Source organism: Lolium perenne, chromosome 2, assembly GCF_019359855.2.
Source record: "Lolium perenne isolate Kyuss_39 chromosome 2, Kyuss_2.0, whole genome shotgun sequence".
Classification (NCBI taxonomy): Eukaryota; Viridiplantae; Streptophyta; class Magnoliopsida; order Poales; family Poaceae; genus Lolium; species Lolium perenne.
This window is the reverse complement of record NC_067245.2, coordinates 93554696-93568077: the sequence shown is the minus strand read 5'-3', so window position 1 is coordinate 93568077 and position 13382 is coordinate 93554696. Positions and strand designations below refer to the sequence as shown.

Genomic DNA, 13382 nt, shown 5'->3' with positions numbered 1-13382 from the left:
GGTGTTCTGGATGCTTCCGGGAAAAATAAGATGTTTGGCGTTGATTTCGTCCAATTCCGAGAATATTGCCCGAACAGCCTTTCTGGAACCAAAAACAGCAGAAAACAGGAACTGGCACTGTGGCATCTTGTTAATAGGTTAGTTCCGGAAAACGCATAAAATCATCATAAAGTGCGAGCAAAACAAGTAAGTATTGTCATAAAACAAGCATGGAACATCAGAAATTATGGATACGTTGGAGACGTATCATGCCCACGCGTCTGTGTGCATTCCGGCCAAGGGAGGATGCCCCGACGACGCTTTCCCTAATGGATCCTCGGCCCGGTGGGTCTTTTGGGTCCAGTGCAAGGCTCACTGCCTCCTCCTCCTGGCGTTGGCGCTTTGCCCATCGACGGGCGGCGCCGGCATGTGTGACGGCTCTAGTCATGCCCAGGGTGGCTCCTCCTGAACCCCCTGGCATGACATCGGTCGCCGATGACTGGGTTGTTAGACGGCACTAGCCGCGAGTGTGCCCCCTACCTAGAGTGACAAATGTCGTGTCGTGGATTCAGACAAAAGGCAAAGGAGCTCCCCTTTTTGTTCGGAGGGGGTGCAGAGCGCGGTGAGTTCAATCGACGATCGAGACAATACCCGCGATCACACTAGACACTGTTTTGTATATATGGTGGATCTCAACTGATACAGTGTCTATTCCCGGGGGAAGGAGCTAATGGTTCCTTCCCTTTCAAGCCTCCCCATGTCCTTGCAGCCAGGGCCTCCTTTTATGCTCGCAAAGGGACACCACAAGGTGTTGCGAAGACATGTAGCCTGGGGCGTGACCCGTGGCTGAAACATGTTGTACGAGATCAGCCGCACGCATGGCCAAAGCCATAGCCTAGCTAGTCTGCCGCTGGAGGCCTAGCTTTGGCGCGATCTTACTTTCTTTGCGTACAGATGGGGCAAGTGCCTCAATCCAGCATCGGGGTATACTGAGCCTGTGTCAGGGCTTTTCCCGGGGTTGGTCGTATCGAGCCCCCGCCGGGAGACCTTTTGAAGGGGGAGTGAGGGCCGAGTGGCCGACACGTACTGGGACGGGGGAGGGGGTGGGGGCTGGTGGGCTCGCTCCTAGATGGTCCATGGACACCCCCTTCTCCACGGAGAACACTGAATGATCAAATGTTCCTCTAGACACCCAAGTCCACCCATAAGATGATAAGACTCTAATGCCGCCTAAGATATTTATCCATCTAATCATTATTTGGGGATTAGGCCTAATTCTTAATTTCCTACTGTTATATTCTAAAACATAGAAAGAATGGATTTTGTAAGTACAAACGCATTTCTTATCGGCAACATATCCTATGAATCCGACCGCTTTCGTGTATCCGTGTATCCATCCATTCTAGACACTCGGATGGAAATCGCACGCACGCCATAACAGCCGTGGCTAATTTATAGTTACACGCCCGCCTGGACACCCAAGTCATAGAACTTTTACGATAATCCCCTCCCGACGTTGCTGTATATCAGAAAAACAAGATCATGCAGATCATGCCATCCCCTCCCGGCGGCGACCACACAACCATATTGCAGCGGCTGCCGTGTTGGAACGAAGATCCCAAGGCCTCATAACGATGGCGACTGGCCGGAATATTGTCGTATGCCCAAAGTACTAATTCTAATTCATCTAAAAAAGTACTAATTCTAATTAGCTGCAGCCTGCAGATAACATGTGAGGTTCCATATATCCATGATGTTACGATCTCTTCACGAGCCATGCTTGGTCGTCACCGGCCGCATGCGCTGTGTGTGGTCGATTGCGGCCACCTGCTGCCAGTGGTCTCCGATTCTCCGCCGCCGCTGCAAGCCGTGTTTTGTGGTCGCCGGCAGCCGCCGCCGGCTGGCCGCCTCGTTTGTGCGTCATGATCCTCGGTCGGTCAGCATGATGAGTTTAGCATAGAATTTGATCTGCTCTGGTGTATAGGATGGATCTGATCAGTGTGTTGTACAAGATCGATCTATTCCATATTCCAATCTCGTACCAGGAACATAAACGCTAGTTGGGCGGTTATCACAAGACTTGGGTATTCAGGCGGGCGGGTAAATGCAAATTAGCCAGAATTGTATTGCCGTGCGTGCGATTTCAATCTAAGGGCCAAGGACAGATGGATGCATAGGATACATAAAAGCACCGGATGCATAGCTTTCTTATCAACGATGATGACAAACATTTTACCATGACAAACAATTTTTTTTGTTTTTTTTGTTTGTTTGTAGGTGAAGAAGAAGAAAAGGAGCTCAATATCTAAATGCATATTACCCACTTATGAAAGTGCGACGTTTGACTGGGCCTAATCCAAAATTTGACTAAGGTCAAGCTAATCCAGCCATTGACTCCAGCTCAAAGTAAATCCAACCATTAGATCCAGCACGTCCAAGCCAAAAAAACGCAATCAGGTAATCAAATCCTAAAACTGTCGCATCAGCGAACTCTTCTTGTGCGAAGAGCAAAGCGTCGCTCTCCATTTCCGACCATGAAAACTAAGACCAAGATGGGCAAAGATGCCCGGGGAAGACGGCAAGCTCGAGCGGGGCAGCGGCCTGGAACCGGTCGTCCTCGTCCTCCCACGCCCCTCGCCCGCGACCTCTCTAATTTAACCCCACTAGGCCTTCCCGATATTCCCTGACCTCGTCCCCCCTTAACCTCCCCTCCTCCTGCGATTCCACTCGCATCCTTCGTTTCAGGAGGAGAAGGTCCAAGGGGGGGATCGGCTCCATTGCGCTTGATACAATTCTCTCTTTGTGGTCGCTTTTGGCATTTCTTGGTTCTTGAGGTCAAATAGAGGCCCCCTCCCTGATAGGTTGCTTCTTGCTCGGGTCCCTGCTGTTGGTGCGTTCTTGATTGACTTGGAAAATGATCAAGTGGGGAATCAGCAGCGGGACGCCCGCGGATTCGTACTACGAGGTCCGCTCAGATTGCACGGACGATGTGCCCAAGAGCAAGTTCAAGATCAAGGTTTGCTGTTGTTTTCCTTCTATTTCATTTTGTGTTTGTTAGTTTGGTGGCGGTTGGGCAACCATCCGCACCATAATTTAGTGGTTCTAGAAAAAAAAATGAATTTTCCATGGCAATCGAATATGGACAATATAATATCAATAAGGTCAACAAAAATGAAGACATATTGTTGACTCTTGAGTAAGAACATTATATGAATTAAAATATGGAGAATCTATGGCCGGATTAGTACAATACTAGTATATTTTGCACCTATGGTATAATTTTGGAGTGATTTTATTTTGTAGATTGCTAATGTGTTACAAATGACAGGTTGAACTGCATTTATAATCAAAATTCACCACATTGCAACATAAACAGTCAGGGATTTGGTTACCAAACGAAATACCGTGGTTACCGGTTTTTTACATTATAAGATAGTATAAAAATTCATTCTATATTTGGTGAACCGAACAGTGGGTAGTAATTTCAGTAAAATATGTAGCTATACCAATCTAAAAGGTACGAGTTCACGGAATCTGAACAATCTGAACTCTCTGTGCAGCTCCAGTGGCTCACAAATTTAGGTTGACCCATGCAAATTTAGTCATAATTGCACCCTAACTCATAAATTCTTCAGATGCAACACCATTTTCTCATTAATGAGGCTATTTGTACATAGTATTTTTTCTTTTAATAAAATTTATTGTCGGGTCTCCCCTACAGATTTCAGCTTTAAAAAATGGGGCTATTTGAATAGTTGAGGACATGACGGTTGGTCGATTTCTTGTAATATTTCTCAGCACAATTCATGTAATTTGTGATTACCATGATACTTTTGAACTGTCATGTGTTTTATAGATTTCATAGTTCTGATGAATCTAACAATTTATTTAATACCAGAGCTAATTCATTGTGTATTCTACAATTTAATAACGTAAATGTTTAATGTTAGAAGAAAAAATTTGGAGGTGCGCTAGTGGTCCTTTTCCTCAACATGTAATGTACAGTGGGCATATGTGTATTCACATACATGACTACCAGTTTTAATAAATTGTAAACTGTCAGAATGCATTTCTCTGCTTATACCATGAAAGTTGAGGTAACTGAAAGACAAGAAATTTTCAGTCCACGATAAATTAGCCAGAATGATTATCTTCATGATGTATTTGTATTGTAACTACAAATTTACGAATTAACCTGTATTTTAATGTTCATGGATGTGATTAGTCTATTACATACATATCAATGTCGGCAACAGCGATGAACCTTTATGTCTTTTTGCTGGTATACTAGTCAGAAGCATCTCATTTTTGGTTTCCAAGCATAGCAGCTAACAAATTAACTAATTTGGACCATTCAATTATGGTCATATCTGTTTTGTACCTTACTTCTACCACCGTAGTTAACTCACTGAACTTGAAGTAATGAATATGCGTTGTATATTTTTTCTTGCCATACATCCATCCTACTTTGGAGATGGAATGAGTGCAATTTATGGAACAGTTAGAGAAATGAAGTGGGAGCAGGGTTGATTGTTCATAGAGAAAGGGAGTTGATTTACACTTGTCATGGTAATTTATGTAGTCTATCTAACTTTTTAATTAGGCTAAATTTGGGATTTGTAATAACTAAGGACATACGCATCTTTTACGCGGAGGCCAGGGCCCATGGGTAATGAAGCTTCTGTATTCTAATAAGGTGTCTTGGAAACTCTTTTTTTAATTTCCTTCTATGCACTTTAAACTCAATTTTACTAACTTTCAAGTAGGTGGTTGCGAATCAGGCCGGCGATGTGCTTTATAATGTGTTTTCTGTTTTTTAGATCTCTGGAGTGCACTAAAGAACCTACTATTACGATCTGCAATGGTGTTGATGCCATGCTTGTATCTGATGTGTAGACAGTACATTCCTTTCTTGTTCTGAGCAACTTTATATTTCCTAATTTTTATTCCAGGCTGGAAAAACACTAAGTGTTCGGAAATGGCAGGCTGCATTTAACCCTGATGGCTGTCTTGACATTGCCTCAGTCCTAAGCCGGATACAAAAAGGAGTAAGATTCCTAGAATTTGTAGATTTTTTGCAGTTTCCAAATATGCTCATTATTCTAGAGTTGTTTCCTATATGAATTATGCTTGTTTAAGATTAATATTCTAAAGATTATGAATGGTTATTGTTTGTTTAGGGTGTTCACCCGACAGTCAGGGGAGAGGTTTGGGAGTTCTTGCTTGGCTGTTATGATCCCAGGAGTACCTTTGATGAGAGAGAAGAGATCAGGCAAATAAGAAGGTACTTGCCTTCCTAAGAGCATCTGGTGTGCAATTTCTCTACTCCTCGGTACCTTCAAGAGTAATGTCAACTATATACAGTTGTCTGCTCACATTATCATTAGCTTCTGATCCAACATTTTCGCCAAGATCGTTCACGTGCGAACATTCATATTAGGCCATAAATTTCATTTTTTTAAATTTCTCTAATACATAGTATGATGCATCCAATCTCAAGTACTACTTTTATATTTATCATATTTGCATGCAACTCTCACTTTATTACTTATTCACACACTACGAGCTGGATTTTGTCAGACTATAATTTAAATAAATAGTAAGCATGCAGTTAATCCCTATTTACATCAGTCATGCTCTTGTAATTTTTGTGTCCCCTACTTAATATACCTTGACCAGAAAAGGGGCATCGCCTTGGAAACACATTCATTATAAGCTTAGACAATAATCAAAAGGAGGCATTTATGGGTATCATCAGGAGCATGTCATTTGGGTTGGTGAACATGATTAGGTCCCTACTACCCTTAAGTGGTAACCATGTGGTGGCTATTGTAATATGCAAGCATTACACTTCTGTTTCCCATGTATCTAATAATTTTATTTAATGATCTTCAGTTGTAAATAGAACACGATCCACTTAATCTGATGTGTTTGTACCTGATGAATTACGCAGACTACAATATGCTAGATGGAAGGAAGATTGCCGAGAGATGGATTCTCATGTTGGTAGTGGTAAAGTTATCACAGCACCACTAATCACTGAGGATGGCAGACCTATTAAAGATCCTTTAGTTTTACTCGAGGCTACTTCCAACCAAAATACTTCAGACGGCACTTCAACTAGCAGCAACAATGGAATTGAAGTTGATGAGTCTGCAAACCGTATTACCGATAAACAAATTATTGACTGGAAGCTTACACTGCATCAAATTGGTACAGTTTAACCCTACATTCTGTTTCTCTACTACTTCTCTTTTCACCTCATTCCTAATGAAATTTGAAATGATAATAGGACTTGACGTGCTACGTACTGACCGTACCATGGTATTTTATGAGAACAAGGAAAATCTTTCCAAGTTATGGGATATTTTGGCTGTTTATGCTTGGATTGACAAAGATGTTGGTTACTGTCAAGGTGGGCTACATATGACTCGCAGATGAAACTTACTTAACTTACAGATAAGCTTACACTGTAGCTTTTATGTCTCACAGGGATGAGCGATTTATGCTCACCAATGATAGTGCTACTCAATGATGAAGCAGATGCGTTTTGGTGCTTTGAGAAATTGATGCGTAGATTGGTATGCCTTGCCTTCCATGATTTTTAATATCTTTGTTTTAATTATAACATTTGTTCCTGCTGGATATGTGCTTTCTTTTATCGTTGACATCCTTCTGACTATCTGATATTCGATATTAAAGCGAGGAAATTTCAGATGCACAGACCAATCAGTTGGTGTGGCTAATCAACTTCAACACCTTGCATCTATTATTCAGGTGCTGGACCCAAAGCTACATGATCACCTAGGTATAAATTTCAAGACCAACCGTTTTGTCGAACAGTCAATATTCTTGTCCAATTTTCCCACAGCTTTGTAATGTTGTCTGACTCCTGAACACAGAAACACTTGGTGGAGGTGACTATCTTTTTGCATTCCGTATGTTCATGGTACTATTTCGACGTGAAGTCTCATTTGGAGACTCCTTGTACCTCTGGGAGGTACGATGTTACCGTAAAAATATAATATGATTAATATTACCAGAACCAGACAATCGACTTTGACATCTCATTCTTCTGATTGATGTTTGTTATAATTTTTTATAAGTCATACTGCTTTATTCAATGGGAAATACCTAGTGGGAAGTTACCCTGAGAGGAATCACACAAATCCTTTGGTTTAGGTAACAAATCGACATGCCAATTCTGTATTTTTTATATATTAAAACATCCAACTTATAACGACTTAGGAAAAACAAAAGAGATTTTTTTTTCTGTGAATAATAAACTTTGTCTTTTTCAGTTTTTCCTTTCATTTCTAATTTTTGGTTTTTTCCCATTTTGATTACACTCAACAAAGATGGAACTGGAGCTTCAATAGTACACATTAGTTTAGCCAATATAAAACTACACCGTGTACAACTTGTTTTGTAATCTTCCATTCTTATTTGGTTCTTAAACTAAAAGGGTTTGCATGCGTCCAGTGTAAGGTCAGGTCACATTTGGTATCTCTCCTTTACTGAAAGTACTTTAGTCAAATATGTGTTCCATTAGTTCTTATACATGGATCAGCTTGGTGGAGACCTTTATGGTGGTTTGTGTGCTTGCATGAAACTATTTCTCAAAAAACAATTAAGCACTCATATTTATTTTGTATTGGCAATATTGAAATAAATTTCTGTTTGTTGCTTCTGATTCTCTTATTTGTTTTTGAAATCCAATCAACAGATGATGTGGGCTCTGGAATACGATCCCGATATCTTCTTTGCAGCTTGTGAAGAAGCAAGCGGTGCACAAAAGAAAGTATCCAAGTCAAAATTGAGAGGAGTACGCCATTTTGCCAAGTGGGATAAGAACAAGGATACAAAGAATGCCCCAGAGGAAACTGATGGTCCAGTTCCCATTTCAGTTTTCATGGTTGCAAGTGTGCTCAAGGAAAAAAGAGAAAAATTATTACAAGAGGCTAGAGGACTGGATGATCTTATTAGGGTAGGGACCAAACCCTGACTTTCCTTTCTTTTTGAAATGCCCAATCAATTATACTCCCTCTTTCACAGTTTATTAGGCGTGCGCATATCCCTAGGTCGCAAATTTGATCAAATTAGCATTAGTTATATGTTATAAAAATTATATCATTATAAAGTTTAGATGTTCTATTTTCTAATGATATAAATTTTGCATTACATAATTTAAATTATATAGGTTAAATTAGCAACCTAGGGATACGGGGAAGACTAGTAAACTGAGACGGAGGGAGTAAGTAACTTCTCATTGGCTCGAACTTCCCGTCAAGTTAAAATAAAGCTGATGTTAAGAACAACTCCGAAATTCAAATCAAAACCAATCCTGTGCTAGTAGCTTGTATTGTGTAGGCTCATATGCATATATGCACGCCTTCTGCATCTGCAACTTACCTCCTGCATTGGTTTCCTTTCAGATATTGAATGATGTAAATGGGAATTTAGATGCGAAAAAAGCTTGTGCTGGAGCTCTGAAACTTCACAAGAAATATCTCAAGAAGGTTAGTAGCTAACCTTCTCACTCTCCTTGAAAACAAACTGAATAGGTTTATAATTATATAAAGCACTAATTTGAAGATGCCCGCTTCATAACTACAAGACTATATACAAGAACAAGACAATATATATGTTGTCAACTGAATGTTGTGCTTTGTTCATTTTACAGGTAGAGGCAAAGAAAACCTAAAAATGTACCGGAACATATGCTTCCACTGACGGATTCTTGAATCTACACATACACGAGCATAGCACAGAAATTGTGAGTGAAGGTTCTCACAGGGGTCATCATTAGAAGATGGCCCCGGATAAAAGATAAGCACAACCTTTGTATGTAATGATACCGTGCTTTCTGTCTCCCCCACAAGTTCATTCGCTTGTACAGACATGGCGGTGTGGGTATAGCCTTCCTTGCATACTTATTAATTTCAATTCAAGTTGAAATGTGCTGCATGTTGAGAATCACCTGGCAAGAATGTCGGAGCCACGAAACTCTGTTTCAAGACCTCTGTCTCAAAAGTCAATGGAATGAGGCAACAAGATTACAAGATGTATCAGTCGATCTAGTCATATTCTTCATTTGCGTGGTCAGAATAAATGAGGAAATAAAATGAAACAATGTCCATCTCACTAAAGCAACACTCATTTTACAGTGGCAGATGGTTTTGGTGTCCGTTACTTTCTCAACAAAGGTAGTTTGCTCAATTTAAAAACCCTTAGTTTTTTTCCCCAAATAACTAAAATAATTTGCACCTGCATACTGTGGTTTGGGTGCTGCTCCATCTCAGTCAACTTTAGTTTGTCGATTTCCCAATCTATGGAAGTTACCGTACATAAGAGTTCACACAAAAAGGAAATAGTTACATCAAGGAAACAAAAACAAAAAATAAATATAATTCCTTCAAAATAAAAAAAATTAGGCTTTTATTGCGATAAGCACGAATATCCATTTGTCCCTGGGGATATTCTTTGTCAAGTGAGAAATACGAAACGGAAATAAAAGTTTGTTTTCTCAAGGATTTACAAGCTAACGATGAGCCATAAGGCATGGAATATTTCAGCAATTAAACATCTTCCCATCATTGCTGACACTTCTCAAATGGGGACATAAATCATAGTCTCTATAGTTCATAGGAACAACAGCAAATTCGCAAATAGGCAAGGCCAAGATGATCAATTACCTAATTATACTCGCCTAGCAAGTTCTCATTGCATACAGTTGACGGAATGCAGTGTGTCTCAAAATATCAAATGTGCATACTAACACTGTGGCACATTGTACTGCATGTTACTTGTTTCTGAATTCTGAATCATATCCTTGAAGTTTCCTTTGTTTTTTCCCTTGTAATTAGGTTTTCTTTGCCTCTACCTGTAAAATGCCCATTGCTTGTTTCTTAAAAGAAAACAATTGCACTTGAAGAGCAAAGAAGAAATTGACGGGAATGCCCATTTTTTGCTTATGAAAAAAAAATAATTACACGTGGCCCAGGACAGTTTCTTCTTTGCTCTTCTTGCTAGACCGACAATGTCAGCTTAGTTTAAATTGAGCAGGCCCATAAATCCGGCTCGCTCTTCGTCGCCGGCAGTGATTCTAAGTGGACCTCAATTTTTTTGAAGCTTTCCCTTCCCCTCACAGGTTGCACGTGCAGGCGATCCTAAAGGGCCCAAACCCTAGCTTTAGCGCTCCATGCTTCGGCCTCACCTGGCCAATGTGGCCGGCGGTGGGTTGGGCAAGGCGAGCTCCGACGGGTCTTCTATTGTGGGCACATGTACTTGTTTCTGAAAAACAATTACTTGTTTTTTGAATTCTAAATAAATTAATCCTTAAAGTTTCCAATTATTTGTGTAGCAACAACATATGCCCATTGCTTGTTTCTTAAAAGAAAACAATTGCACTTGGACCATGTCAATTTCTTCTTTGCTCTTCTTGCTGGACCCGCAAGGCCAGCTTACCTTAAATTGAGCAGGCCTGTAAACCCGGCTCACGGGTTTTTCACGGCACTGATCCTGACTGTACTCCCCAGTTTCTACATTTTCTTGGTGATTTATTTCCTTGACTTTTTTTTGTGTGCATTTTGTTCGTTTCTTCAGGTGTTTTCTTTTCATGTTCGCATGTTTTGTTCCTTCTTTCCTGGTTCTCTCATTTTCTTTTGTTTCTTTCCTTTTTTTTATTTTGGTTTTTCTATCGCAAATGGTTTTGTACTGTATAGATTTTTTCCCTTATTTTCGAATTCAATTTCAGGTTTTCCAGCTAGCAAATTTGCACCATTAGGTATTAACCGCGCCTGTACGCTAATTAGAAATTTCGTTGTGCGGCGGTATGGAAAGACCTAGTCTCATACGGAGTAGCATTTTTCTCCCGGCGCCGGCTGTAGCCGGTGCATTGCATTGGGTGCTGGCAAGAGCAAATACTACTACAAAGTACAAATGCAGGACAGAGTGACGACCCCATGACAGATGTGCTGACTGCAAGCAGCAGATATATTAATTAAGGAGCTGCTGATGAGAAGTGTTCCTTGTCACTACTCACTACTGAACCTTCTTAACTGAGGATTCTATCTAGTATCAGGGAAATCTGCCGGCTAGGCGTTGTCCCTGGTTGTCACTAGTGAAGGATCTGTCTAGCTATAAATTTGAGGCCGATCGAGCACTAATCCACTCACTCAGACACGAACTAGCTAGTAAAGAATTAAAGCATGCAGCTCTCCACGAGAGTGTTGGCTTCCTTACTCGCGGTCGCCGGCCTCGCCGCGACGGCTGCCGGGCTAAGGTTCGAGGTGACGAACAACGCGACGACGACCCCCGGCGGGCAGCGCTTTGACCGGGAGTACGGCGTGGGCCTCGCGGAGCAGGTCCTGGCGGAGGCCTCCTGCTTCGTCTGGAAGATCTTCAACCAGTCGTTGCCCGCGGACCGGAGGCCCGCCGTGGACGACCGCGTGAAGCTCGTCGTCAACTTCGTGAACTCCAACATCCTGGCCTTCGAGCGCGACAGCGAGAGCAGCATCACGCTGAACGCGGGGTACGTCAACAACATCACCGGCGACGGCGGCGAGGTGAGGACGCTGGTGACGGGGCTGCTGTACCACGAGGTGACGCACGTGTGGCAGTGGGGGCAGCAGGACACGAGCTCGGCCCACTCGTGGGTCTACGAGGGGGTCGCCGACTTCGTCCGCCTCCGTGCAGGCTACGCGGCGCCGTACTGGGTGCAGCCGGGGCAGGGGAGCAGCTGGGACGAGAGCTATTCCACCACGGCGTGGTTCCTCGACTACTGCGACGAGCTGAGGCCGGGGTTCGTGGCGGCGCTCAACGAGAGGCTCAAGGACGGGTACAGCGACGACGACTTCCTGCAGATTATGGGTAAGCCCGTGCAGGAGCTCTGGAGGGACTACAAGGCCAAGTATGGAGGCTAGCTGGTCCCGGTTCATGTAGTGGTGCTTCTTGGATCGGTTGTGTTCTTGCCTTCTTGGCATCATCCCATTGTGAAATTTATGTAACCCAGATCAAAAGCAGTAGTAATGTTTACCTTTCCATACCTTTATTTCCAAGGTTTAGAGCAAGTCTAGCGAAAATGCCCATTAAGTATTGGAGACTCAAGAAATATGTATCGGAGCCTTCACTCCCTATAACTTCTTTTCAGATTAAAGACGCTCCCGCCCAGCTCCATTTCAACTGAAATGAAACTACAATGTCAGGTTTCTTCAGCTAGCCCATGCTCACAACCCCTCTCAAGAGGCCGTAACTTACACTTCAAGCAAAGCCACTCCATCCATAAAACGCATAGATTTTTGACAGCCAACATGAAACACTCGAGATTAGCTACACCAAACAAATGTCGTTGCTCTTTATTTTCCATCACGCTTTTTTCCTCTTGAGGCTATCATATCTTCATGTTTTCCTTTTTCTTCACACATCTTCAGTTTGATTTCACCACGAGCCTCCGAAGTCCCAGGACCGACCATCATCATGGCATATCCTCCTCTTTTTTAGTGCCAACCGATCCAGGTACCATCTCCCAATCGCCGACCGCTATCTTTCTTTGCACAGCGGCATCCATTTCTTGAAAAGCCTGGTTGTCCTCTTCCAAATAACCTGAAAACGAGTACATGTCAGACGTTTAAAATGTACTGTAGTTCATTTCTCATCTTCCACATATTCCAAATGACACCAGATGAAATACTATTTTGCACCATTAATTATTCTCATTACTAATTCACAATCTAGCAATCTGCTCGTAATTGACTCCCATATCTTTTTGGGATTTCTATTTTCGTGCCCCTGGTTCGTTAGTTGTACTCAGTTTTCCCCAGCCCCTTAGTTTTTCCTCAGTTTTCCCCTCCTCTAGTTTGAAACACGCACAAGTGCTGGAACGGCCGGTAGCCGTCAGGTCAGAGGCCTTGACCGTTAGTCTGACCGGGTGGGGCTGCACAGGGGCAGCTCCTCCCTGACCGTCTCGTGCTGACGGGTAGGGTCAGGAGACACGTCGGAGCAGCCATCATCTATCGCTGACGTGTGGGCCGTTTTATTTCATGATTTTATACGCGGTGCAGCCAATGACAAATGGGGCCGCTCTATAGGGCTGCTGCAGCCAATGACCAGTGGGGTCGTATATTTTTCAGGAAAAGACATATATTGCCGCTCTATGGGGCTGCCACAGCCAATGACCAGTGGGGTCGTCTATTTATTTAGAGAAAATCATATATTGCCGCTCTATGGGGCCTCCGCAGCCAATGACCAGTGGGGTCGTCTATTTTTCAGGAAAAGACATATATTGCCGCTCTGTGGGGCCTCCGCAGCCAATGACTAGTGGGGTCGTCTATTTATTTAGAGAAGATCATATATTGCGGCTCTGTGGGGCCTCCGCAGCCAATGACCAGTGGGGTCGTCTATTT

General features: G+C 42.6%; 2 protein-coding genes across 2 annotated transcripts; both read left to right on the top strand.

Annotated features, from left to right (window-relative positions):
* The first annotated feature begins 2539 nt into the window (after window positions 1-2539).
* Window positions 2540-8958, top strand: LOC127333280 (rab GTPase-activating protein 22). The gene is made up of 11 exons (XM_051359659.2): window positions 2540-2995; window positions 4932-5027; window positions 5160-5263; window positions 5933-6192; window positions 6272-6394; window positions 6472-6560; window positions 6682-6787; window positions 6882-6979; window positions 7706-7966; window positions 8415-8498; window positions 8663-8958. Exons 1-11 carry the CDS (start codon window positions 2894-2896, stop codon window positions 8681-8683), a joined length of 1344 nt encoding a protein of 447 aa, XP_051215619.1. The 5' UTR covers window positions 2540-2893; the 3' UTR covers window positions 8684-8958.
* Window positions 8959-10922: 1964 nt separating this feature from the next.
* On the top strand, window positions 10923-12108 carry LOC127330135 (uncharacterized). Its single transcript, XM_051356461.2, has one exon. The coding sequence runs from the start codon at window positions 11190-11192 to the stop codon at window positions 11901-11903; it is 714 nt and encodes a 237-aa protein (XP_051212421.1). The 5' UTR covers window positions 10923-11189; the 3' UTR covers window positions 11904-12108.
* The last annotated feature ends 1274 nt before the right edge of the window (window positions 12109-13382 follow it).